Below are 27,286 nucleotides of genomic sequence, written 5' to 3' on the forward strand. Positions count from 1 at the left end.
CAGCCACGTCATCCGGCCACCCCGGCACGCGCCGGAAGTGCCTTGCGACGCGGGGCCGCCACCGCCGTCGGGCCGAGTGAGGGCCCTGCAACCGCCGCCTGCGCGCCAGCTCCTCGCCGGCTCCTGGGAGCCGCAGAGCGACCGGCCTGGCGAGCACTCGGGCAGGCGCCGAGCAGCCTGGGCCCCGGCGCAGTGGCCTGGCCTGGACCGCAAAGCCGAAGCCGCGTCCGGGCCGCGTCCCGGTGTTTAGGGTTGTGTAACCTTGGCCAAAATGCTTAACTTTCCCTGGCTGCCAAATGGGGCCGATCGTCTGACCTCCTGCCTTCGGAACTTGAGGGATCAGTTCAAATAACCCTTTCCTGCCGCTGTGAATGAATCACGGGCTCCTGTAATCACCGTTAGGAGATATAGTTAAACTCGTACGGCGTTGGATAAGTGTTTTAAAGTTACTGAATACTTACTGGACCCCTACGATTCAATCAAGAAATGCTAAGTTAGTTTGCCATTCTTGTACATTTGTGTGTTTACTTAACTATTTCTGGGTCTCCTCTTCCCTGTCATAAATACCTCTTGCAGTGTAAGCTCCTCTGAGGAGAGGGCCTGTTTCCATATTTCCTGTACCTAGAACAGTGCCAGATCCGTAGTAGAGACTCAAAAAAAATCTTTAAAAAAAAATACACAAATGTGGCACCACCATTTACATAGTCCTCTAAGCCAAAAATCTGGGACTTCTCGGCCATCAGCAATCAACAAGTTCTAGCATTTGGTCTCTTGAAAGTGGTTAAAGAGTTTATTTTTCCTCTCTTTCCTCTGCCATTACCAACCAATTTTCCATATCACTATGTATTGCAAGAGTCTCCCAAGAGATCTCCACCACTGACTGATCTTCCTCCCCTCTTTATCATCCCCAACAGGTGCCAGAGTGATCTTTCTAAAAAGAAACCAGATTGTATCGCTCACTCCCTTGCTTAAAACACTTCTTGAATGTTAGGTAAATCAATCATGGAGTCACCACCAAGGTTTTCATCTGCCAGGCACAATTCTGAATGATAATTGGCTCATTAAATCCTCACAGAAACCCTATGCGGCAGATACGGTGAAAATGTTCATGTTACAGATGAGGTAACTGAAGCAAAAAGAGCTTGAGTGGCTTGCTGAAAGACCAGACCCACTCAGTCTGGCTCCATAATAGGTCTTTTTGCGACTAATGAGTTACCAACTATACAGCCACTTTAAAAAAATGAAATAGGTAAGTACTGGCATGGAATGATAACCAAGAGGTACTGTTAAATTTTTAAGTTGAAGAAAATAATAGTTTAATTTCATTTTGTATGGCAATATGTTATCCTGCCCACGGAAAACAATCTGAAATATGACAAACCATTATCAGTGGTTAACTTTCTACTTTGTACATGCCTATAAATGTTTGGTTACTTTTTACAGTGAGCATGTGCTAACTATGTCATCAGATAAAACAGTTCCCTGCCAAAGGATAAAGTCCAAATTTTTGCCTATTTTATCCCTAATTTATTTCCCTAACTTTACCTTCCATCAGTCTCTATGCTCTGCCTTCACCCATATGCATTTTTACACCTCTGTGCCTTAGGTCTTTATACTCCCTTTATCTGGAATGCCCTGCTTCACCTTGTGCCTTCGATATTATCCTTTCAGACCTAGCTGATGATCACCTCCTCAGTGAAACCTTGCATGATCCCTTGGGAAATGGAGCATTCCTTCTTTAGGATTTCAGTAGCATTTGGCGTGTTGTGTTGTAATTATTCACATTTCCTCTTCTATACTGCATTCTGACCTTTTGATTGCAGAGACTATCATTTGTTTGTCTTTATATCTGTCCCAGCTGCTGAGATAGTGCTTGTCACATGTATTCAACTCTTTGCTGAATGAATGAAGACATTAACAAGTGAAAAGTCAAATGGCATAGCAGGATTTGAAGAATGCTTTATAGATAGTGTAAGAAACATCACAAGGCAGTACATGATTAATTGCTGAATGAATCATACACTAGTAATTGCTGTAGAAATCAGAGGAGGCATCTTATACATCTTTGTATATCCTCCCAAGCACCTAGCAGGGTGACTTGCTCATCGTGAAAGCTCAATTCTGTGAATGAATAATCACTGCTCTTGAATGAAGTGATGATGGGCAATTGAAGAACAAGCCATGTAAGTGCTACATTAAGATGGATGTGTAGTTTCTTAAGTATCCATCACCACCCTCCACAGATTTGAGGTAGTATGCATGTGGCAGGTATTTTGGGGAGGACTGTGTTGGCGAATGCTTAGAGGTAGGGAGGACACAAGAAAAAGTATAAAGTATTCATTTGGGGAGGATAGATTAAAACCAGGAAACTTTACACACAGAACAGAGAACAGGCATGACAGTGTACAAAAAGGAACACAAAAGGTGACCAGCTGTGCAAATTTTCAACAGGCAGTAAAAACAATGGGCAATGAGAGAAGTGGAAAGAAACCCTATTTCAGATGTGTATTTGGGAAAGTTTAATGGATGGAAGAACCGGTAGAGCCATTAATTCAATGACTATTTATCGAGCATCTACAATGTACCAGGAACTCTGGTAGGTACTAGGGGAATCATGCTGATAAATGGCATTAGGTGATACAAGTCTGACAACAGTAGGTGTGGAAAGAAGGAAAGGGAGATAAAGTAACTGATTAGAGTAAAAGAAGTGTGGCTTCAAAGATCCTTGGAGCCTGATGACCTCAACAGGACAAAACAGGGCTCAGGTCACCATCAAAATTAGGGTTGTTTCACTAAATTGGGGAGTGAAAAACATTGACATACCTTATGTCACCACTTATTTCATCTGGATGAATGACCTCATTCCCTGACACCAAAAAGGATGGCAGCAGTGGGGGGGGGGGGGGGGGAAATGCCAGTGAAAGGAGATCCCCACCTCCCCCAGTGACTATACAGCCTCTTTCTATGGTAGTTCTAATAAGACTTCATTTTGGTTAAAGAGTTTATGACTAGCAAGCAATCCAGAAAACCAAAATTTCAGTCTTTTATTTTCATTCTGGGTAAACATGATCATCAAAAGTATTAGGTATGGGGACTGGGCACAGTGGCTCACCCCTGTAATCCCAGTACTTTGGGAGGCCAAGGCGGGCAGACTGCTTGAGCTCAGGAGTTCTAGACCAACCTGGGCAACAGAGTGACTCACCCCCATCTCTACAAAAAATACAAAAAAAATTATCTGGGCATGGTGGCATGTGCCTATGGTCCCAGCTCCTCAGGAGGCTGAGGTAAGAAGATGGCTTGAACCCAGGAGGTGGAGGTTGCAGTGAGCTGACTGTGCCACTGCATTCTAGCCTGGGTGACAGAGCCAGACTCTGTCTCAACAACAACAAAAGTGTTAGGGTATCTTCTGATTTCCATCATCAGCTAGTTTTTCTTTGAAATTCTATTTCTTCCTTCCACTTTGTTATGTTTGTCTTGCCAGTTATGTACTTCAGCAGGGTGGGGGTAGGGGACAGTTCATCTATTGCTATTTGCCATTTTCCACCTCCACCATTTCTGTTCTAGCTGTAATGTTCTAGACACGGATCTTCATGATTGCTCTGAGTTCTTTCTTTAGGAAGCCATTACTGAGAACATTTAGTTCTTGGACTGAAGAGCGACTAAGGCCATTAGTTTCTCTGTGTGGTTCCTCTTTCACTGTCTCTCAGTTCTTTAACTGATATAACAGTGAGACAGAGCAAAGAACATCAGGTGCCACATAATAAAAAGAGCCTTGCCAGTTAGGTGGTGACGCCACTAAGGCTGTCTCCCTGCTTCTTCCGACAAAGCGATTCCACACCCTCTTTCTGAGACTTAGACTTAACAGAGTTGAAGGGACCTAGACTGTTACCAAAGACACAACTCTCCACTTCATAGGTGATGAAACATAGAACAATGTAGTCAAGTTATATGAACTGGTCAAGAAAGTAGCACACCAAAATAAAAAACCAGGTTTCCTGGCTTCCAAAACAATCTTCTCTTCCCTACACCATGCTAACTCTTACTGCAGAGATAGCAAAGTTTATCCTAAATGGGCTTTGGCGACTAGCCTAAACATTAAATTTGAACTAAATTGAACATGGACACAAACAATGGTCACCAAGTCCCAGAATGGATTGTGTGAGCCCTTTGAGACATTCATCCAGTGTTGTTTCGGATAAATCTCTATTTCAATCTTTTCCTATACGTTAGTTATTGAAAAACAATAGACAACCACAAAAACAAGTTGGCCTTTTTGTGTTCCTTGAGCCCAGTCACAAAGGGCCCTCATGACTGGACCTCATGCCAAACAACTCATTACAAAAACAGCTAGGGTTCCAGACTGCGCCAAAGCTTCGAGACCTCTCCTTGTCTACATGGATGAGTGGCTGACTCTGGAGCCCAGGCTGTTGCTTCCCAATCTGGTGGTGAATCCTCCATAGTCTGGTGAGTGTAAATATGTATGTATATTATACATATATCTTTTTCCTTCTCCCTTCCCATTGCAATTTGCTTATTGTATCATTTGCTTATATCTGCATTGCCATTTACATGGGATAAAGCTTGTTTACCCTTAAAGGTATTGTGTGTGTGTCTTCTCCCCATGCGTGTTTCCCACACAGAACACCTACGAACGTATTTTTTATGATTTTTATGAGAAAATGAATTCCAAGTTGTGCCTCAGAATTCAGAATATATCTTTCAACCTCCTACTCATCCCCTCACCACCCTGGTGAACACAGTATCTGGCCAGCAGGAATGAATGAAGAAGACCATTTTATGTTCTTAATAACTTGCTTGGAAATGAACAGAGCACAATTTATCAAACCAAAGCAAATATTTATACAGGCAGATCCCTCAAAATTGAGGATTAATGTTTAGGAAGAATTTTTTAGAATTATCCAAATTAACTGCTTGTCTTTCTTAGAAATAAATCTGTTACTAATGCTTCCTCCACCAACCAGCTGCAAAACCACACACTATTCTTTGAAGGAGGAACACAGAAAACCAACTTACTTCCTGGGGCATATGGGATAGGGATCTAAAAATCCTAGTGATATGGGAATGACTAGAACCTTTTTTTTTTTTTTTGTAACAACAAAGCTAAAAGGGAGTGTGTAACTTGGCTTAACTTGTAAAAATATTCATGGAAGTCATCTATATATTACCACTTTGTGTAATTAAGGCAGAGCATTAGAGACTGTTCACATCATTAAATATGTCCAGTTAAATTATTAGATTACAACACCAACCTCTTGTTCATAGTCTCTCAGTCTTCAGCTGGGCACAGTGGCTCACGCCTGTAATGTCAGCACTTTGGGATGCTGAGATGGGTGGATCACTTCAGGTCAGGAGTTCGAGACCAGCCTGGCCAACATGGTGAAACCCCGTCTCTACTAAAAATAGAAAAATTAGCTAGGCATGGTGGCAAGTGCCTGTAATTCCAGCTACTCGGGAGGCTGAGGCAGGAGAATCACTGGAACCCGAGAGGTGGAAATTGCAGTAAGCCAAGATGGCACCACTGCACTCCAGCCTGGGTGACAAGAGCAAAACTGTCTCAAAAAAAAAAAAAATAGTCTCTCAGTCTTCATACTTTGTTGCTTATATAGTTGGATTATCTGCTCCTAGGTTTTAATATAAGATGAAATAAAAGTGCTAGCCTAGGAACTGGAGGCCAACTTACCTTAGGGGCAAAGGCAATGGTGGTGAATATACCCAACAGCTTCACTTTCTATGGAGCCAGCTTGTAAAATCTTGGGCAAGGATGGTGGCAGCAGAGCTGTCTGCCTAAGCATATGTAGAAAACTTAAATGGTTTCTTTGAACCCTAGCTTGTAGTGTTGTTTCTGATCCTCATTGTATTGGAAATCCATGGTTTTGTTACATAATGTATTCCTAAAAATGTGTACACATGTGTTGAGTATGTGGAAGTTGAATATATTTATGTTATAAATGAGCAGTTCTGTTTCTGGAAAATGAAAATTTTCACCTCATCATTATAGACATTCTTTGATAAGACAGTCCCAGTGTTTCATCCAAATTCTTTCATTTTCTTCTTTTACATATAACCAACCATCTTGGATGTTAAAGGAACAACTAGTGAGGGCTTAAGATTCTGCCGCTTTTGACTTGGCACTCCTGATCAGTTCCATCCATGTCCCAAGTGTATCACATTCATGAGACACAGGCTTCTCATCAGCAATTTCAATTTTATGTTTTCTACTTATTTTTATATAAGAATACAATGCAACAAAATATTCATATATTGCACAAACAGTGATGTGCATACAAAGATGCTAACAACATTGGCTGGTAATAGGCTTTACCATGTTACGATCTAAATGCTTGTTCATAAGAGAATGTACAAAATTCTAAATTTGGCATCCAAAAGGGAGCTTACAGTTACTGAATATTTTTCCCAGCCCTATTTTTAAAATTTCTCTTTAATCAAATTCAAATTTGCCTACGATGGAGACTGTCTATAAGTAACAGTAAGGGCAAGCATACCAACATCGAAATTCTTCTTCTTCTTATCTCACGTGCCTCTATTTCTCCAAAATAAGTGACAAGGAGAGTAAAAGGACCACTGAGGGAACATTTGCAGAATGCTACTAAGTGCCAGGCCCTGTGCAAGGTAATTAATTACTATAAACACTCTCGTGATGGACATGGCCAATAGTGTATTTTATGTCAAAAAACAAAAACAAAACCCAAGACTCCAGAAGCTGTTAAGAGTCCTTCTTTCAGTACTCTTCAGTAAGAGTCCTTATTTGCAGGACTGAGGAATGAAATTGAGAAAGAACCTTTAATCATTAGAAAAGGACCTAATAAAACTGTACTTAAATGGATCATTAATGTGGATTTTTAAATTTTGTGTGGGATAGAGAATAACCCCATGGGAAACAAACACATTTCGAGTATTTTTTAAAGGAATAGTTCTGATTCTAATTTTACTGTATGTTTAGGCATCATTAAGGACCTCCGATTTGAAGGTAGATGTATGTGCCAGGGACTCCAAATTCATGACATATGTTAAGGCTCCACATTCTATGCAAAAATGGATTTACCAAGCATGATGGTAATAGTAAGTATGTAAAAAATAGATAACTACAGTGGTACTTTGGTATCCATGGAGATTGGTTCCAGGATCCCCCAATATCAAAATCCACAAATGCTCAAGTCCCGTATATAAAATGGCATAGTATTTGCATATAACCTACACACACCCTCCTGTATGCTTTAAATCATTTCTAGATTTCTCATAATATCTAATACAATGCCTACACATCACTGCATTTACATGAATTCAACATAGTTCTTGGCATGCAGCAAATTCAAGTTTTGCTTTTTGAAACTTTGTAGATTGTTTTTCAAATATTTTTGATCCAAGGTTGGTTGAATCCACGGACACAGAACCCATGGATTTGAAAGGTTGACTGTATTTCTATTTTAGGTTTGTTTTTCCTCCTCAGAACCCTCAACAAAGAAAAAGTCAAAGGTCCTCCTCTCTCTCTTTATGACCAGAACTAAAACCTATAAAGGAAACAGAGCACTAAGTGGGGTCCTGGGAATCCCCAGCTTCTGGTTTCCAACCACTTCTAGATGTTCTCTGGAAACATAACTGTGTTGAAACCATAGTGAAGTATAAATTCCCAAATTGAAAAGAAAACAAACAAATTTGGTAGTCTTATCCCTGGGAGATATGGAAGATGGAAAATTCTGCAAGACCAGTAGGCACTGATGAATTTCTACATCTGGGCATTTCTTGAGGGAGAGAGGAGCTGGCTATTTGGAGATAGAAAATGTGGTGACCTACAACGAGCAGGCCCATTCTAGACTAACTGTTATTTAACCAACTGAGTAGTCTTGGTTCCAGACTTCTGTGGAACCTCAGATTTGCCTTCTGTATAAGAGGAGTTTGTACTAATCACTGTCTAGTCTTTTTCAATTTGTTGTGTGTGACCAGCCCTAGCACTTAAATACTCTGCTGAATATACAGAAAAGTAGAAGAATTATTTTAAAATTAGGTCACTTATCTTCTTACTTGAATACTACAAATCTTACATTATAACCTCTTCTAGAAATGAGGCTGAACTAGCAAATACATAAAGACTAATATAAGTGCATTTCAGTAAAATCACTGGTAAAGTACATTTATGATCATTCTTTTTAGGCTTCTGATATAGCAAATTAGAGGTAAGTATTTCAATTAAGTCTTCATCCTTTTTAAGTATATGGTTCAATATACTTGGTGATGGTGAATAAAGCCCTTAGTTTTTCACTTCTTCATGCCTTAATAAAGTCTTCGAGGCAAGCCCAAACCAGCAGGGCTGCAATATTGTCAGCAACGAGACTGATCTTAAGGTCAACAGTCATGCCGTAAAACTCAACATGAAGACATCATTAACAGGCTGAAGACTGTGAATCTTAAAAGTCCTGAAGTAGGCAGGTTTTAGGAGGTGGAATCAGCGTCCTCTGGGTGGAACAGGTGGAGGAGGATGGAAGGTCTCCCTGGTCGGAGGCCTGAAATGAAAGATAAAGCAACTCTATTTAAAAACTAATTTGATTAAATAGTTCTTAGGAATGCACAGTTTGTTGCAAACTTGGTATACCATGCAAAGGACACAATCCTCAATTAATGAGACAGGACACACATATGAATGTCTGAGTGACACACATGCTAGCTGTGGCTTGCAATCCTGCTGGCACATTAGAAACACCAGTGGAGCTTTTAAAAATACCAGTTCCAAGGATCCATCCAGACCCATTGCATTCTAAGCTCTAGAGGATAGGACTCAAGCCGCAAAGCTTTTGAATAGTTTCCCTCCCCAACCAGTTGTACTCACTAACCCTTTCATTATCTGATACTTTGCCATCTTGGGGCCTTGCTGACCCTGGAGAGACTGCCCCTCCCAGGATATGCTAATTCCTAGAAACAGAAAACAAGCTACCTGCCTTCCAGTGCTAAACACGCCTTTCATATGTAAACCAACCAGTCCAGATGCATGCCCCAACCACCTCCTCTATGGGGCTTTTACACTCCACTTTATGGGGCCACCATCCACTTGCCCTTGTCACCCTAGGGCCAGTTACCAGACAACGAGGGTCAGCCCTTAATGCCTCAGAGCCAATGAAATTATTCAAACTAGCCAATTCTAAATCTTACCCAGCCTCACCCATGGAAACCACAATAAAAGCTCTTGTCCACATTTTCCCCTGCTCCTCTGCCTCCTTACTGGCCCTGATGCTTCCCCATGTAGCCCCCTATGGGGTGATGTACCCCTCTTTTGGGATCTGTGAGTATATCAAACTATCTTTTCAATGGCAGTTGTCTCCTGAGCTGTTGACTTTGCCATACCTAAATAATAATGAAACCTAGATTTTAAAACTCCACCAATTCTAATAGCCACGCAGGAGACACACTGTGGTAGGGAGATCTGTTGAGAGAGGAATTGGAATTTCCAAAGCCTGCTTCTCACGACTGCTTCCTCATGGGATAACTGTTATCCAAACTCTGCATCTGCCTTCCTGGAAACTTCCCTCCATGTTACTCTATGGTTTTTGAACAGTCTTAAATGACGTTCCAGGTAGACTAGGGTGAGTCTATTTACAGACAGGTTCAAGGATTACAGATGGCATTTCCACGTGTGTGCTGTAAAACCAATATTTAATTCCCTTGGAAGCAAGTCAATAAGGAAAAGAGCTTTGTTAGGTGCTATAATTGAACTGTGCTACCCTGGAGTTGCATACTTGAGGATTGATCGAATCAATGAGTAAATATGTACTAAATGTCTCTTGAATGCAAGGTTTGTGTAGGTCAAGGAAATGACAACAGAGTTGGGAAAAGAGGGGCTGCCTCAGGAGCAAAAGAGGGAGGCAGTAGCAGAAAATAAGAATCACAGACAACCTTGGGAGGTCCCGCCCTAGTCCCAGGATTAGATGGCTTTGTCTGGTTGTCACTGAGTGACTGAGCTTCATACCATGTAAACAAAAGGATGGTCTCCTTCTGTCTCTTCAGCCTGCCCTGTGAGCTTGGGGTTATAGGAGAAAGCCGAAGGACACGATACCACTTTTACCTGAGCAAATTTAGCCTGCCTGCCTCTCTACCATCTTTCTTTCACTCTTTCTTTCTTTCAACAAACACTAATTTACTTTATATCTACTTCTGGGTATGGGATATAACAGCAAGTAAAGTGGTCATGGATTAGGCCCTCAAGATGTTACAAGTGTGTGGATGAGACGGACAATAGGCAAAAATCAGGAAACTCTACAGAGTGTTTTGATGGGGGAGATTCAGAACCTATAGGAACATATAGCATAGACATTTATGCATACATCTCTGTGTGTGCAAGTTCAGCGCCTCTGAAATTGTTTTCTCATCTGCCAAACAGAGGTACTGATCCCTACCATGACAGTAGGAAAGTAGGTAGCAGTTTGTGGCTTGGAGTAGGCACTCAGCAAGTAAAGCTAATAATATAATAATGATGATTAAAGATCTACTCTGAAATCTGTTGCCCAGTTATGCCTCATGAGCCTTACATTTTATCTTCCACCACAAAGACAGCCATGATTTCCTCCCAGCCCCTCTTCCTCTTTCTGCTGCCACACTCTGCAGTTGGAGTGAGCCTATGGGCATACCCTCTCTAGGTTTCATTCTGAGGAACAACTCCAGCTAAAGATTGGAAGCTACATCTCAAGGAAACTTATTCATAATTTTAGACCTGTAATTATAGTGTTTGTTTGTTTTGAGACATGGTCTCACTCTGTCGTCTAGGCTGGAGTGCAATGGCGCAATCACAGCTTACTTGAGCCTCAACCTCCCAGGCTCAAGCAGTCTGCCCACCTCAGCCTTTCAAGTACTTGAGACTATAGGCACACACCACCATACCCAGCTAATTTTTTTTTTTTTTTTTTTTTTTGTAGAGATGGGGTTTTGCCATGTTGCCCAGGCTGGTCTCAAACTCCTGAGCTCAAGGGATCCACTTGCCTTGGCCTCCCAAAGTGCTGGGATTACAGGCATGAGCCACTGTGCCTGGCCAGGAGTGTGAAGTTCCTTTCACTCATCTATAACCCACCTGTATATGGTGGTAGATGACTTGATGGCTACTTTTTTAAGAGCTCCGGAAGTCCAACCCAAATAATACCAATCTATCCTTCCATCCATTCACTTAACACAGTGAATATCTTTTAAGTTCCTAGTATGTGCCAGTTACTCTGCCAGGCACTAGGGATAGGAGAAAAAAATTAAAAATCAAAAGTAGTGTCTCACAGGTTCACCATTCATTGAGGAGACACATCTACACAAGGGTTGCAACACAGAGTGTATTATTAGAGTATAGAATATAATAGGAGTGCTTGAGAAACCAAAAGAAGATTCACTCTGCATGGGAACATTAGAGAGGGCTTCACAGAGGAGGTGATGTTTGAACTGAGTCTTAAAGGATGTATAGGAATTTTCTAAGCAGAGAGTAGAAGGGAGGAGGAAGACAGCATTCCAGGCAAAAGCAACAGATTGGGCAAAGAAACAGTACAGAGTGGCAGAGCATTGGTGAATACAGGAGAGGGGTAGGACTTGAGCTAGGCAGAACCGAAGAATGCTGAAATACACAGAATTAAATGTGAAGGCTTGTATGCCAGGCAATGGCATCATCAGCTATTCCTGTTCTAGAAAGGGCACTCTGACTGCAATGTGGAGGAGGGAGCGACTGGAGGAAAGGAGGTAAGTGTGGGTCTTCAAGAATGAACTTAGGTGCTAGCAGATGGAAAAGAGGGTGGATCTAACAGCTGAAAGAGCAGCAGAATGGACAGAGCCTGAAGACACACTGGATATGAGAGCTGCGAGGGGGGCAGGGATCAAGGATGACTCCCAGGTTTGGGGCTTAGGGAAGGGAGAGAATGGTTCCACTATCTCAGGCTGGGAACTCATGAGAAGAAGGCAGTTTGGGGTAGAGAATGGTAGGTGGGTCGATGAGTTCAGTTTTGCACAGGCTATGTTTGAGATACTGGCGGGGTCCCTGAGTGAAGATCCCCAGTCAACTGTAGGAAAGAGAAGGCTGAAATGGAGATGGAGACTTGGGGTCTTTGTCTGCTGGTGGCAATTCAAGCTGTGGGACAACATGTAGAGTGAGCAGAAGCATGGACCAGAACTGGGATGGAGTGGGATGGAGGCTGTACCACCAGTGCTGTTTGGTTTGGGCCACGGTTTAGCGGGGAGGTTAGAACACAGGCAGAGAAGAGATGCTGATTCCCAGATCTGACAGTGGAGTCTAGGACACCAACGCCAGTCTTCAATCCTGTCTGTAAGCAGGTCAAGCATTGAAGCCATTCTGGAGAGAGACCCATTTTATTATCTGCTTAAATATCTCCTTATTTTATTGTGAAAATTGCGTACTCACACATCTTTTTTCACACCAAAAATGCACCCAAACCCTAAGTTCTATCAATTACAAACTGCTTTGTAAACATTATTTCTTTAGCAAAAAATGTTTTCCTCCTTTTCTCTCCCCATCTCTATCATAACATGCTTCTAGACTCCCCAAACAACTCAACCACCATCTCTTTTTACAAAGTTACATGCTTCCTAGTTTCTATCCTTTAATTTTTGGAACCTGTTTCCCTGGTTGTTTTCTCTTTCTCTTCTGTTAACAAAATCCCACCGAAATTTTATAGCTAAAGTTTCAAACTTGACAACTCTTTTATCTTGGTACATTTAGACAACTGCCTTCAAAGTCCTCAACCTTCAGGAATAAAAGGCCTTGGATCTTGAACCTCCTCCTCTAATACTTAGACTTTCTTGGATAGGTGTAAAACAATGCCTATGAGATGAAGTCTGGTAGGTGTGCCACACAGAGCAAGTCTTAACCCAATCTCAAGCCCCAGTTTCTACATCTGCAAAATGGGATAACACTAAATACCTACCTCTTAGGATTGTGGACAGAATTAAACAGGATAATGCATTTAGTATGTTTAACAGAATACCTGCCACATAGTAAGTTTCAATAAATAACAGCATTTATCACCATCACTGCTCTTGGTAAGCCCTCCAATCACCAACTATGTAATAATTTTCAAGCAACAGAGCACAATGCAAATTCATGTGATGGGACTAGATTGCTGCTAAGCTTCCTTCCAGGACTAATATTCTAATCCATGCCCTCCAGTCTACACCAGGGAGGCGTGCCCGGTGGATGTGGCACAGCTTGGGCCTGGGCAATGTTTGAGTAGCAAGTGCCAACACACAAATGTTGCTGTGAGCATGTGGGAAAGTGATAAATAGCAAAGGGAGAAATGGAAAGATCCTTAGCACAGAGCCAGCTTCTCTTTCCAGAAAACCAGAAGAAAGGCCTCCTTGTTGCACTTTCTCAACAAATTCCACTGATGAGCTTCATCTAAAAGTTTCAAAATGCAAAAACCAAACCAAAACCCTGGTTGAAGAAAAGCTTCCTCCTTCCTTATGCCCCATCAACACATGACCATTTTATTTTAAACATCAAAGAATTAACTCCTAAGACAGGCCTTGGCTTTTATTCCCAAGGGCTCCTTTCTGCATCTGTGGACTCACAGCTAGCTGTGACCACTTTTTCCGTACTCCACAAGACCAGACCATAAAAAGGTTCCTACCAGAGGCCCAAGTATCATATAAACAAAGGCATACATCAGAGTCTAGTAAATTAGTCAAATTCTTTGGTCTAATGCTCATCTCCAAATCTCTAGATATTAACTCCTCTCTTGTATAAAATAAAAAATCACTTATATTGCTGAGTTCTTACTATAGGCCAAAAACTCAATGCTTATGACTCTGCAGAAAGTTCTGTTATTATTCCCATTTTATAGACAAGGAAACTGAGGCTGGGCATGGCGGTTCATGTCTGTAATCCCAGCACTTTGGGAGGCTGAGGCGAGCAGATCACCTGAGGTCAGGAGTTCGAGGCCAGCCTGGTCAACATGGTGAAACCCTGTCTCTATTAAAAATACAAAAATTAGCCGGGCATGGTGGCAGGTACCTGTAATCTCAGCTATTTGGGAGGCTGAGGCAGGAGAATCACTTGAACCCAGTAGGCGGAGGTTGCAGTGAGCCGAGATCACACCACTGCACTCCAGCCTGGGTAATAGAGCAAGAATCTATCTCAAAAAAAAAAAAAAAAAAAAAAGGGAAATTGAAATACATGAAAGTTAAAGTTAAATAGTTCTTGCAAGTTTGCAAACAGCTGCTGGAGACTTGACCCCAGGTAGGGGGGCTCTAGAATCAGGCTTCCCACCACCATACGATATGGCCTGTCACCTGCATTTTCATTTCCAATTCCTTCATATTTTCTGTTCCCCAAAAGGCACTGTCCCTACAGTCCAGCCAAGGGAATTAGTTATTGGAGAGTTGAATTCTAGCCAAATGGATAAAAAGTATTTTAAAAGTTGACATTTTTCAATGTATTTCATTTATAAAACATTGCATTTGCTATTTAAAGTATTTGCAACTAAATAATGCATCACTTAATTAATGAAGGGTCCACATTAAAATATGTCCAATGGAGCAGGCATTTCAGTTAGCTCTGTGCTTATTCTTTTTTTTTTTTTTTTTTTGAGACAGAGTCTTGCTCTGTTGCCCAGACTAGTGTGCAGTGTGGAGCATGATCTCAGTTCACTGTAACCTCTGCCTCCCAGGTTCAAGCGATTCTCCTGCCTAAGCCTCCCGAGTAGCTGGAACTATAGGTGTGTGCCATCATGCCCAGCTAATTTTTTGTATTTTAGTAGAGATGGAGTTTCACCGTATTAGCCTGGATGGCCTCGATCTCCAGACCTTGTGATCCACCCGCCTTGGCCTCCCAAAGTGCTGGGATTACAGGTATGAGCCACTGCGCCCAGCTCTGTGCTTATTCTTTAGTCATCTTAGGTGTTTCCAAGTCCTATTCTCCCCTAGGATTCAGAGATAAGGGAAAAATTTCATATCAGTTTTGATGTTACCTCTGTGAGGCAGCTCTCGGAGGCACCCTGGGGGGTCTCTCAAGGGACATGGTGGGTGCCCCATCCACTTGTGGGGGACCTGGACTGCGGCTTCTGGTAACCTCAGGGACTTCATTATCCTACAGCAAACAAGATGAGAAAGAAAGGCGAAAACTACATTCAGCAACCAGCACAGCTGGACAACCATAACCCAAAAGCCCCTTGGTCCTCCTTAGGCTGGGGTTGAAGGTTGTTTGCAAACTGAAAATCAACCCAGCCATACCTGGCAGCTTTCCATTTCCTCCTGAAGTCACTGAGGAAGACAGTCTGGCCCCAATGATCATTAATTGCCTGAATTCTAATTCCTTGCTACTCAAAGTGTGCCCTGTGGCTGGTCAGCATCAGCATCAGGTGGAAGCTTCTTAGAAATGCCCACCTAAGGACCCTTCTCAGAAGGCTTCAGAGTTGGCAGTGACCCATGTGGCCCCTCCTGCTTGTCCCAGCCACTGGTCCCTGGATCAAGCTAGACACATGTCCCAAATTGAGCCAACTTGGAATGGGGTCTCAACCTAAAGCAGCAACTTACTCCCTGCTCGGAGGCCTAGTGGACTCAGGGGACTGGAGAAGTAGAAGGCAGCAGTGTGAGGGGAAAGAAAGCGGACGTGTGCGGAGAAGCAGAGACCAAAGAACTTTTGGGCCTGGGACACACAGAACAGTGACCCTGGCTCCCTCTGGCAGGTCCTGCAGCTCCTAATCCAGCCCCAGAGGGTGGCCTCTAACCCTGGATCCCCTGAGACTCATCGGCTCCTTCCCACAGATGCCCCTTTTGGTTTCACTAGTAAGAGTGGATTTCCAGCTGTCTATTTCCTTCCTTCCTTTCTTTCCTTCTGTTCTATTTATTGAGGTGAAGTTAACATAAACTTAACCATTTTAAAGTGGACAATTCAGTGGCATTGAGTGTATTTATAATGTTGTGTACCCTCTATCTAATCTAGTCTTAAAACATTTTCATCCCAAAAAGAAACCCTGTGTGATGGTGAATACTGACTGTCAACTTGATTGGATTGAAGGATGGAAAGTATTGATCCTGGGTGTGTCTGTGAGGGTGTTGCCAAAGGAGATTAACATTTGAGTCAGTGGGCTGGGGGAGGCAGACCCACCCTTCATCTGCGTGGGCACTATCTAGTCAGCTGCCAGTGAATATAAAGCAGTCAGAACAATGTGAAAAGGAGAGACTGGCTCAGCCTCCCAGCCTACACCTTTCTCCCATGCTGCATGCTTCCTGCCCGCAAACACTGGACTCCAAGTTCTCCTGTTCTGGGGACTTAGACTGGCTTCCTTGCTCCTCAGCTTGCAGGCAGCCTATTGTGGGACTCTGTGATTGTGTGAGTTAATACTACTTAATAAACGCCACATACACACACACACACACACACACCCCCCTCTAGAGAACCCTGACTAATACCCCTGTCCCCATTAAGCAGTTTCTTCCCATTCCTCCTCCCTCCAGCCCTGGCAACCACCAATCTGCAAACTGTCTCTGTGGATTTGCCCACTCTGGCATTTCATATAAATGGAATCCTACAATATATGACCTTCTGTGTCTGGCTCCTTTCACTTGGGTTTCTATCTCTTGCGATGAAACGACCCCTAGGACAAGATAGGTGGGGTGGAGTCCCAGCTCTCACCTCATTGTCCCCTTCCATCCCGCTGCTCACACTGAGGAGGCTCCGGGTGCTGGAGCGGTTACTCGTGCTACCTAAAGGGTAGAAAAAAAATCAGCCGGATTGAGGATTCTTTCAGGCTAAAATAAAATAGAGAACTCTAGCACTTACTTAGTTTTATTGATATAAATAATACATAAGCTGTAAGTATGGGGTTCTTCAAACTTTGGCCATCTTATACTTTTTGTTTTTTTAGAGACAAGGTCTTGCTGGAGTGCAGTGGCATGATCACAGCTCACGGTAGCCTCAAACTCCTGGACACAAACAATCCTCCTGCCTTAGCCCCCTAAGTAGCTGGGACTACAGGTGTGTGCTGCCATGCCTAGCCAATTTTCTTTTCTTTTTTTTTTTTTTTTGTAGCAACAGGATCTCACTCTGTTGCGCAGGCTGGTCTTCAACTCGTGGGCTCAAGTGATCCTCCTGCCTTAGCCTCCCAAAGTGCTAGAATTACAAGTGTGAGCAACTATGTCCAGCCTTATACCATTTTTTTAGAGTTCAGTTTTTCTTTCAGCATGAAAAAAATTATTCACTTTTTGATGACTAACTTTGGCATTACTGCTACCATTGACTGAGGGCTTTGAAAATGTGATTGCCATTTAACCCCTATGAAAATCATGTTTGATATTAGTGCTCCAAATTGAAGGACAAGACAGCAAAGGTGTTCTGATTCTCAGCTCTTCAGTGGTTTTTCTAAAATCTGCAAACTAACTTTGTTGCTGTAGTTTTTTACTTAGGAATTCTAGCAAACGGGTATGTATCACCCATGCAGACATGCCTTGTAATAAGCGGCCAGACCCTTTGACACAAAACAAAATGCAAAGTACACACTCAAAAGTATAATTTTTTTTTTCCCCAAAACTGAGTTTTGCTCTGTTACCCAGGCTGGAGTGCAGTGGCACAATCTCCGCTCACTGCAACCTCCGCCTCCCAGGTTCAAGTGATTCTCCTGCCTCAGCCTCCCAAATAGCTGGGACTACAGGCACATGCCACCACGCCTGGCTAATTTTTGTATTTTTAGTAGAGACGGCGTTTCACCATGTTAGCCAGGCTGGTCTCAAACTCCTGACCTCATGATCCACCCACCTTGGCCTCCCAAAGAGCTGGGATTACAGGTGTGAGCCACCATGCCCAGCCCTCAAAAGTATAATTTATGTTCATGGTCAGAACTGTGACTGTGTGAGTTTAGGTACTTGAGGCTTTTCAGTTGGGAATTTATCACCTGCATCATTAGAATAGCACCATCCAATAGAACTTTCAAGGCATCTTTTATTATGCGTTATCCAATATGGTAGCAAGTGGGAAACATGGCTAGTGCAACCAAGGAAATGAATTTTAAATTTTATTTAGTAGTAATTAACTTAAAAATTTAAATAACTACATGTGGCCAGTGGCTACCATACTGGACAGCACAGCATTTTAAGTCCCAGCACATGGTGATCTAGCAGAGAAGAAGAAAGAGTAAGAGTTAATCAACAAAAACAAGGAGATCTTAACTTTAATTTTCCAATATTCTCACTAACAACACAGTCAAGATCTTAGGTTTGCTGAATTTCCACTTCAAATAGCTCCTGGTCATGTAAGTTTATAGGTAGTCAAAAAATAGTTTTGACTGCATTCTGATATCAACTTTGAGCGAATTAATTTAGATGTTAGCTTGAATAGAGCAGGTTAAGATTATAATTTTAAATTCTTTTTGGGGGGCAGATTTTTAAATTTAAAATAATATGTCAAAATGTTTCTATAATCCAGGGGATGCAGAATTTGTTTATTAAGGAACATGAGTCAGGTGCGGTGGCTCACGCCTGTAATCCCGACACTTTGGGAGGCCGAGGCGGGTAGATCACGAGGTCAGCAGTTCAAGACCAGCCTGGCCAAGATGGGGAAACCTCGTATCTACTAAAAATACAAAAATTAGCTGGGCGTGGTGGCGGGTGCCTGTAATTCCAGCTACTTGGGAGACTGAGGCAGAGAACTGCTTGAACCTGGGAGGCAGAGATTGCAGTGAGCCAAGATCATGCTACTGCACTTCAGCCTGGGTGACAGAGCAAGACTCTGTCTCAAAAAAAAAAAAAAAAAGGAACATGTGATCCTGTCACTTTCTACTCGTTACCGATACGTAACACTGCTCAAGGACCAGGCATTTTCTCCCTACTCTTCCCAGCCCACAGCCCACTCCTGTCCACAAGTTTAAAACCTCCTCAGTCTCTAAGGCTCAGGACAAATGCTATCAAAACCTTCCCACATTCCCCCAACTAAAAGTAACCCCTCGGGCCCACAGGACCCCATCCCTTTGTGGCTAAGCCTCCCCATGCCATTCCTCATTGTCCATCACATTCCCTTATGATGAGCCATAATCCTTTTGAAGTTTATCTACTAGCAAGAAGTAATAAAGCTGCCACAGGCACCGGCTCCATGACTCCGGAAACTCATAGCCATCAGTTCCCCCTGTCCCTTCTGCTGGCATTCTTAAATCTTCAATCCCAGTGTTTGGCTCTGAACCTTGGCCCTGGCTCTCCTCCTCTCCAGGCTGATGACTTGCTTGCCCAAATCCCTTCTTGGCTGCACAGTTGTTAGGAGACTGTCACCTCAGCTCCCATCATCTTCACACTTGCCAGGGGGAAGGGGGGCAGTGCCCACCCCTTGGTAGGCTTCTACCATCAGGGGAGAAGTACCGGACAAGCATCTAATGCCATGCTACTCTTGTACTTTCTCTCCTCCATTACAAGCCTCCTAAGGACAGGCTCTGGTTCTTTTTCATCTTTGGTTCTCTAGCATACAGCCTAGCTCAGTATACACAGAGCTGTCCTCAGTATTTGGTGGATCAATGAGTGAGAGAAAAAAATGACCATATAAAAGTATACTATGATTCTTAAGAACCTTGGTTACACTTGAAATTAGAGTTTGTTTTAAAAAAGAAAGAAAGAAAAAAGAAACTTGGGCCAGACAACCTAGGAGGTCAACAACCTTTCTGTTATGACATTTTTGTTCTCTTAAACATAACACTAGTATCTGGTGCTTGAATTTTTAGTTATAACCAGATTTAACCTGCAACTGTTTTTCCATGGTTCCCAAGAGACGACAGCTGCACCATAATACAAACAGTGCTTTTTTAAGGGTGTGACTCAGGGGGTTAAGGGGCAGTTGGTGGATAAGCTGGGCCATCCTCACTCTCCCTCCCTGCCATGGGAACTGTTTCTATTTCGAAGGCAGTACATCCCCACAGTTGAAAGCACAGGAAGATATGGATGTGAATCCCACACCCCCTGCTTGCTTGCCAAGAGACTTGGGGCAAGTCGCCTACCCTCTCTGTTCCATTTTCTTATCTAGAAACTCATAGCATTGTTATATAAAATGAACCCGAAAATATGGTGACATGCTTGGCACAGGGCATGCAAAGAGTAAGCATTTGATTAACGGAAGCAGCTATCTGCACCGTTATCCATTTCAAGATGGTAAGACTAACCCCTAGTGATCCCCAGTCAACCCCCCCCGCCCAGGATCCACACCTTTGTATGCTCCTGCCCCCTGCCGCGCTCTAGCTTAGCCACATGACCTGCTTTGGCCAATATGGCATTAGCAAGTGTGATGCAAGCCAAAGCTTGATAGGCACTAGCACACTGGGGCTTTTCCTTTTGGCCTATTCCCTCTACAGATCTTGTTGCCATATAAAAGGCTATGAATTAAAGGCCACATGTAGAGAGGCCCTGGAGGATGAGAGGTTTCCTTGGATGTTCCAGCCCAAGCAGAGCTTACAGCTGAATGCTGACTCATGAGTGACCCCAGCCGATGCCACAGAGGAGAGATGAACCACCATCCCACTGAGTCCTGTTTAAGTTGTAGGATAAGGCATAAATAAAGGGTTGTTTTAAGTCACTATGTTGTGGCATGGTTTACTGCATGGCAATAGATAATGGAAACTGTATAACGGGCTGAGTGCAGACCACAGCCACAAAGTAGAGTAAAATCCATTGGTCTGTCATTTAGTAACATTTTCTAACCAGCCAACCCTGGGTACTAAACCACTGCACAAGGGGAAAAGTACAGTTTATTCCTCCCATCTTCTCCTCACCCCAGGCTATCCCCCAAAAAACGTATACACAAAATCTGTTCAATTACTCTGAACTTGAAACTAGTGCATTTGTCTCGTTAAATTTCCAGCTGTCACTCTCCTCACCAACCCTGGAATGCACTGTCCTCACCCTGAGAGGGTTCTACCACTTCTCTCCTCTTCCACAGGTCTGAGAGACAGAGATAGCCAGCTGTCCCTTGCTCCTTCTGCCACTTGTGATCCCTGAGGACATCTCTCCCATTCCTGAACTTGTCAGAATTCTCAAATTGCTCCCAGTCGGCTTTGCATACAAATGATCACCCCCATTAAGTAAGGGGAAGTTTTCTCCTCCGTCCAGACTAGACTTCCCAGGCGGTCATGTGATAGGCTGTGTGTCTGTTTTGACAGGTAATGATGGCAGAAGCATTCACCTGAAAGAGAAAGGAGCTAGGATCTACTCGCACCTTTGCCATTCACTGGCTATGTAACCTTGGGCAAAATTCTATCTCTTTCTGGGTCACAAATACCCCATCTATACAGGATGAAGGAAAACTAGCTCAGAGGTTCTTGACCTAAGTCCATGGGTGGGCAAAATTGTGTGTGTGTGCACACACACACATGCATACACCTGTGCATGGGTCTGGGGGACAGAGCCAAAGTATATATCAGATTCTCAAGGAGCTTTGTGATGCAGAAAAGATTAAGAACCCCTGGGTTAGATAACCTTCCTGCTCCAACATGCGTTATGGGGTTCTCTGCCCGACATTTAAGGAGATATGAGTCCTGAAATTCAGTTGCTCTCTGGCTCCTTTATTGCTTTCCTAGCTGTTTTGTTAGCACTGAAATGTATGAAATAAGAGAAAGTCAATCTGTGTGGCTTGTGAACCCAGTGTGTCTGGAGTCAGCTAACACTGCCCTGGATACGGGAACAAAGACTTCAGCTCCTGCCTGGTGCATCAGGCTGTATTGTCTGTGCAATCAGATGACTATTGAAGCCTTCCAGCCAAAAGGAAGGCATTTCCTAATTAGATCCTCAACTTGCCTGTAAAGTTGGAATGTTCGAATTTGAGTCTATTATTTTCTTTTTTTCTTCTTTCTTTTTATTTTACTTGAGTCCATTATTTTCTGATATTTCTGACTCTGTGCCCTTTCCCTTGCTTTATTGTAGTTGAGGAAGCAGCAAAGAATGGTGGCTAAGAGTCTTGGTTCTGTATCCAGAATGAGTTCAAATTCCGGCTACTCCACATTAGCTATTTAACCTAGGCCAGAGCACTAAGCCTCTTGCTTCCTCCTCAGTAAACAGAGATGACAGTGCCTATTTCATAGAGCTTCAGTGAGAATTAAATTAGATCATCTATAAAGAGGTTTAGAATATAGTAAATGCTCAATAAATGTTAACTATTAGTATTAGGTTTTGATATTTAGAAAAGGGCTAGAGTAATAATTATCAACTAAACGGGCTTCATGGGATACAAAGCAAACCTCATAGGCAAACAGTAACTCTGCCCCACCTTTTACACCTCTCAAACCCAAACCAGGCCCCACTGGAGATCTCCTGGGCTCTTAAGAAGATGTTTCCTAAGGCCCAAGGGCGCCAGCTGGAGCCCAGCCGAGAAGACCCCACCCCCTGCACCCCCAGCTGCTCACTTGCTGTGCTGGAGGTGCTGTCTGTTTTCCAGTCTCCTCGTCTCAGCTCCGTCCTGGGGGGAATGACACTTTTCCTGGGGCCACTCTCATAGACTCCAAACTCCACTTTCGCAGGCAGGTGCTGTGAGTGCCGAATTGGGACCGTGATCTCCAAGTCTGGAATTGGAGGAAAGAGGGATAAGCTGTCAAGATACCAGACTGTCACCTACCAAGCTGCCCAGCTGGCTTCCCTCCACCTGGAGCCCGCAGGGGAGGGGAGGGGAAAAGACCATGGGAGAGGGAGTGGCCCTGGGTTGGTAGCCCCCTCCCCTTCAGCACTGAAACTACTGAATCCTGTGTGACTGTCACTGAGAGACTGAAGAGAGGGATAGAATAATGTGAGAAAGGGACAGAGAAGTGCTTCTGCATCAGGGAGCAGAAAGAACAAACCATAAGAGAAAGGTTTGGGCCCTCAGCCCTGCCACTTAGCAGCTGTGGAACTCCAGCAAGACGGTTTTCCTCTCTGAATCACTACCCTTATCTGAGGAGGGGTATGTCCATCCTTGACTGTAGAAACAGGCTGCGCTATGCACCAAGCACAGTTCTGAGAGCTTTGGTATTTTTCACTCATTTAACCCTCACAACACCCAAGAAATAAATATTATTATCATCAATGCCAGCAGAAACTAAGGTACAGAGAAGTGACGTAGCATGTCCTGTCAAACAGCTGGTAAGCGGCAGAGCTGGGATTTGAACCCAGGCTCCGGAGTCTAGGCTCTTAACCACTGCTCGTACAGCCTTTCGCTCTCTGCATAAGGGATGGATGGTGGGTGGGTGGGTGTGGGGTGGGTGGCCCAGACGCACAGTCATGACCCAGAAAGCTAATGAAAGGAAATCCTTCAGGCCTATGAAAAATTTTGTGACTTGCAAGGCCCATGGGGTAAAGAGAGCTGATGCCTTTGTCGAACAAAGCACTGACCTGACCTCCTTACTGGCTTAGCCCTGCCCAGACGTTATCTCTATTCCTCCCTACATTTCCAATGCTGGATTCTAGGAGCAGAAAACAGCTCCTCTGATGAGTAGAAAAAGTCTGGGGGCAGCAGCACCAACTTCTTCTTGAAGGCAAGATGTGCTTCTGGCTCAAGACTCACCCGGCTGCCTGGGACCTCCTCAAGCCCAGGGGCAGGGTTTACACAGCGGTGGCTGTACAAACTTGGGTAGAAGAGGTGTTAGCTTTGGGGACGTGTGCTTTTATCTTCTGGTACCACTTCCTCCTCCACCTCTACCCTTCTAGGGGACAAGCGTGGCAGGAAGTTCAGAGAGTCCAGGGGCAGAGGTGGCTCCACCTACCAAAGCCAGAAATCTGGCGGGGTGAATGGATAAACTGGAACAGGATGAAGGAGCAGCCAGAGGACAGGGCACACCAAATCCCCCTGTGAACATTCTGCACAGAGAATGATCAGAGTGGACTGTTGGCTTGTACAGGCATGAGCCTTCCTCATCTGGAGACTCCGGCTTCAGGTGTAGTGTATGGTCCAAGTGTCCAACCAGCTTCCTAGGTTTTTGTGTAATCCAGGTCTTTTTCACATGCTGGGGCTCTCTTGGCTACAACCATGCCACGGAAACACCCACCCCAGCTTGGAGCTACTTGGGCAAAAGATAGCCAAGGGCACTCTCACATGGGTGGCACCCACAGTATCTTAGAGACCAAATGAGTGTCAGTCTTTTTATTTTTCTTCCAGCTCTGGCCTAGATTTTTAAAGATCATTTTTTTGTTTGTTCGTTCATTTGTTTGTTTGTTTGTTTGAGACAGAATCTCACTCTGTCACCAGGCTGCAGTGCAGTGGCACCACCTTGGCTCACTGCAACCTCCACCTCCTGGATTCAAGCAATTCTCCTGCCTCAGCCTCCGAGTAGCTGGGACTATAGGCATGCGCCACCACGCCCAGCTAATTTTTGCATTTTTAGTAGAGACGGGGTTTCACCATGTTGGCCAGGATAGTCTCGATTTCTTGACCTCATGATCCACCCATCTCGGCCTCCCAAAGTGCTGGGATTACAGGCATGAGCCATCGCGCCCAGCCAAAAATCATTTTTTTTTAAAGGGAGATTCTGGTTTGCTTAATTAACTTCAAGGAGGCAACTATTTAACCTCAACTAGTTCTATAAAGAAGGAAAGTAAAATACACAGGAAAAAAACAGGGGGTCAAAAGTTCAAAAAATCAGGTAGAACCAGTCCGAATGTTTATAAAATCCTGATATCTTTGAATAAAGGTACAATGCTAGGAATAATCATCACGATTATATTGCATAGTACTTTCCCAAAGTGCATTTAGATGATTATTATACCTCCTTTAAACTTCATGACTTCTCCATTAAGTAAGTAAGTCATGTATAGCCCCCAGTGAGGAAACTGAGGCACAGAGTGGTTAAAGGAATTGGATCATAAAGTGATTCAGTGACAAAACGGGAATCAGAACCCAAGTTTCCTGGGACCCGGTTAGCTCCTCTATGTCCTGCTCCACAGGACACACCCAGAACACAAATATTGATTATCTTCTCTGTGAGGCCATGGCTCTCTCCAGCCCTTCTCTAATTTCCTACGCCACCAACGCTCTGTACTAGCCCAGTAAGAGCAAACAATCCCCTGAGGTTGAAGAAAAACGGTCAAGTTATTAAGAACAGTCTTAATTTTTAATTCTCTTTGACGTTCTAACCCAAATTAAAGATTAATATTTTTTCCCTAAGGCAAACAAAGTTCTCAAATGAAAAATCAGTCATTGTGTTTAGAATGGGTTACATTCTTAGAAAAGATCCTTTAAGCACAAACGTTATTCATCAACCCTAATTTTCCTATAGATCAATGTTATCGTGTGTCAATAATATGTCATATTTACTCAACCATAAATGAAGCCCTTGCTTTGGCAAATGCCACCCTTGGACCTCAGCATGCAGTACAGGGTCCAACTTCCAATTGCCTGAGGCTGTTTCTCGTAGCAGAATGATGAGTGCCCCTCCCCAAGCAGGCCTCCACCAACAGCGGATGGGAGCTGCTGTGTAAATGTCCCAGCTGTCTCATCGCTCAGGTGGGTGTTCTCCACTGGCTCCTACCTGTCTCACTTCTCCATCCCCCACCGCATTCCCTGGGATCACCTCCCACAGCAGTTATTTGCTCTCAAATCCTTATCAGGGGAGAAAAGTTCTAGAAATGGAAGTGGTAATGCTGGCACAACACTGTGAATGTACTTTATGCCACTGAATTGTATACTTTTTTTTTTTTTGAGACACAGTCTCGCACTGTCGCCCAGGCTGGAGTGCAGTGGTGCCACCTTGGCTCACTGCAATCTCCACCTACCGGGTTCAAGCAGTTCTCCTGCCTCAGCCTCCTGAGTAGCTGGGACTAGAGGCACGTGCCACCACACCCAGCTAATATTTGTATTTTTGTTAGAGACAAGGTTTTGCCATGTTGGCCAGGCTGCTCTCAAACTCCTGGCCTCAAGTGATCCTCCCACTTCAGCCTCCAAAAGTGCCGGGATTACAGGTGTGAGCCACCACACCCAGCCTGAATTATACACTTTAAAATGGTTCACATGGTGAATTTTATGTTATGTATATTTTATTACAATAAAAACCACTAACAAGGAGGCCCTTGGGGCCAACAGGCAGAACATTCTCCCATATAGATTGCTTGCCGTGCCCGGTCATTCTTCTTTAGTATCAAATTATGTACAGTTTAATCTCTCAATAGTTATGACTTGATTAAAGCACCTGATATAAAAAGTACAAATACTTAACATCCCTTTCCCCAAAATGTCCTTGTCAGAGGGTCTGCTTCTTGGAGAGTGGGGCGTGGGGGCTGCAGATGGGCAAACTAAGCCATGTTCTTTTGGTAAATTGTAGACATTGACCATTCTGATTTAGACTATAGCTACTGGTGGGCATAAATCATTTGTTCACAGCCTGAACAGCCTTGGGTGAACCTTGCATAATGTTTCAGAACTTGTTATTCATTCTGGATGGCCCTGCCTGAGAGGACCCCAGCTGGTGTGTGGGCCTCTGTGTAATCATGAGTGCGGACACTTTTAGGAGTACTCCCATGTGCCAGGCACTGTGCTGGGCACTGGTTATACCCTCACTCATTCAGTGCTCCCTACTGGGGTGGGCACTTTCACTTTTACCATTTTGCAAAGGAGGACTGACGCTCAGGGAGGTGAAATATTTTGCCCACAGCTCCCAGCTAGTGAGGGGTGAGCAGTGAGAAGGAATTTGACCCCAACCTCGCTGGCCCCAGAGTCCATCCCTGTACGCCTCTACTCCTCTGCATGTGCGTCTGTCCTGCTGCAGTACCTCCAGTGGCACCAGGTGGAGCCCAGGTGAGTGGTCGGAATGTGATGAGACCCAGAAGGCTCAGGTCTTGAGCCCGGACTGCTGAGCACACGTGACTCCAACACTAGGACTCCTGGGCCTTCAAACACTGGGTGCACCGCCAAATCACAGGTTTCTTGATGCTGTCTGTGTTTAAAAACCTGAAATGTTTCGTTTCATCAACACTTCTATCTTTGGACTATCTTATGGACTCAGTTTTAAAAAGCATCTCAGCGCTTTTATCACTGAGACCCCTATTATCTGACCCTAGGATGACTGTGTAGACCTCAAAAAGCTTTTCTGCTTTCTCTCCTTTCTCTTCCTCTCAACCAGGAGGACAGACAAGTGTGAACTCAGGTACCAGCAGCATAAATTTAAAATCCAGACACCCAAGCAGAAGTCATAGGATGATCTCTCTGACCTTCTGCAATGGTTAAAACCTCTTAACCCCTCTTCTCCCAAAATCATTAACATTCACTAGGTTAGTACTATCTTCAAAACACTGTGTTAGGCATGGTGGAACGGACCCTAGTAGGGCAAGCCAGGCCTGTGTGAAGACAAAGATAACT

At 43.8% G+C, this 27,286-nt stretch overlaps 1 protein-coding gene across 1 annotated transcript in view; it reads right to left on the minus strand.

Moving 5' to 3' along the window:
• Positions 1-6,203: 6,203 nt before the first annotated feature.
• The window catches only part of PIK3AP1 (phosphoinositide-3-kinase adaptor protein 1), a 127,916-nt gene continuing 106,833 nt past the window's right edge, over positions 6,204-27,286 (minus strand). Inside the window, exons 14-17 of the mRNA XM_007963708.3 lie at positions 22,374-22,529; positions 16,643-16,713; positions 14,976-15,094; positions 6,204-8,540 (exon numbers count right to left, since the gene is read on the minus strand). Coding sequence (XP_007961899.1) covers positions 8,483-8,540; positions 14,976-15,094; positions 16,643-16,713; positions 22,374-22,529 — 404 coding nt within the window. The 3' untranslated portion in view covers positions 6,204-8,482. The remainder of the gene's footprint in view (positions 8,541-14,975; positions 15,095-16,642; positions 16,714-22,373; positions 22,530-27,286) is intronic.

Source organism: Chlorocebus sabaeus, chromosome 9 (assembly GCF_047675955.1).
Source record: "Chlorocebus sabaeus isolate Y175 chromosome 9, mChlSab1.0.hap1, whole genome shotgun sequence".
Classification (NCBI taxonomy): Eukaryota; Metazoa; Chordata; class Mammalia; order Primates; family Cercopithecidae; genus Chlorocebus; species Chlorocebus sabaeus.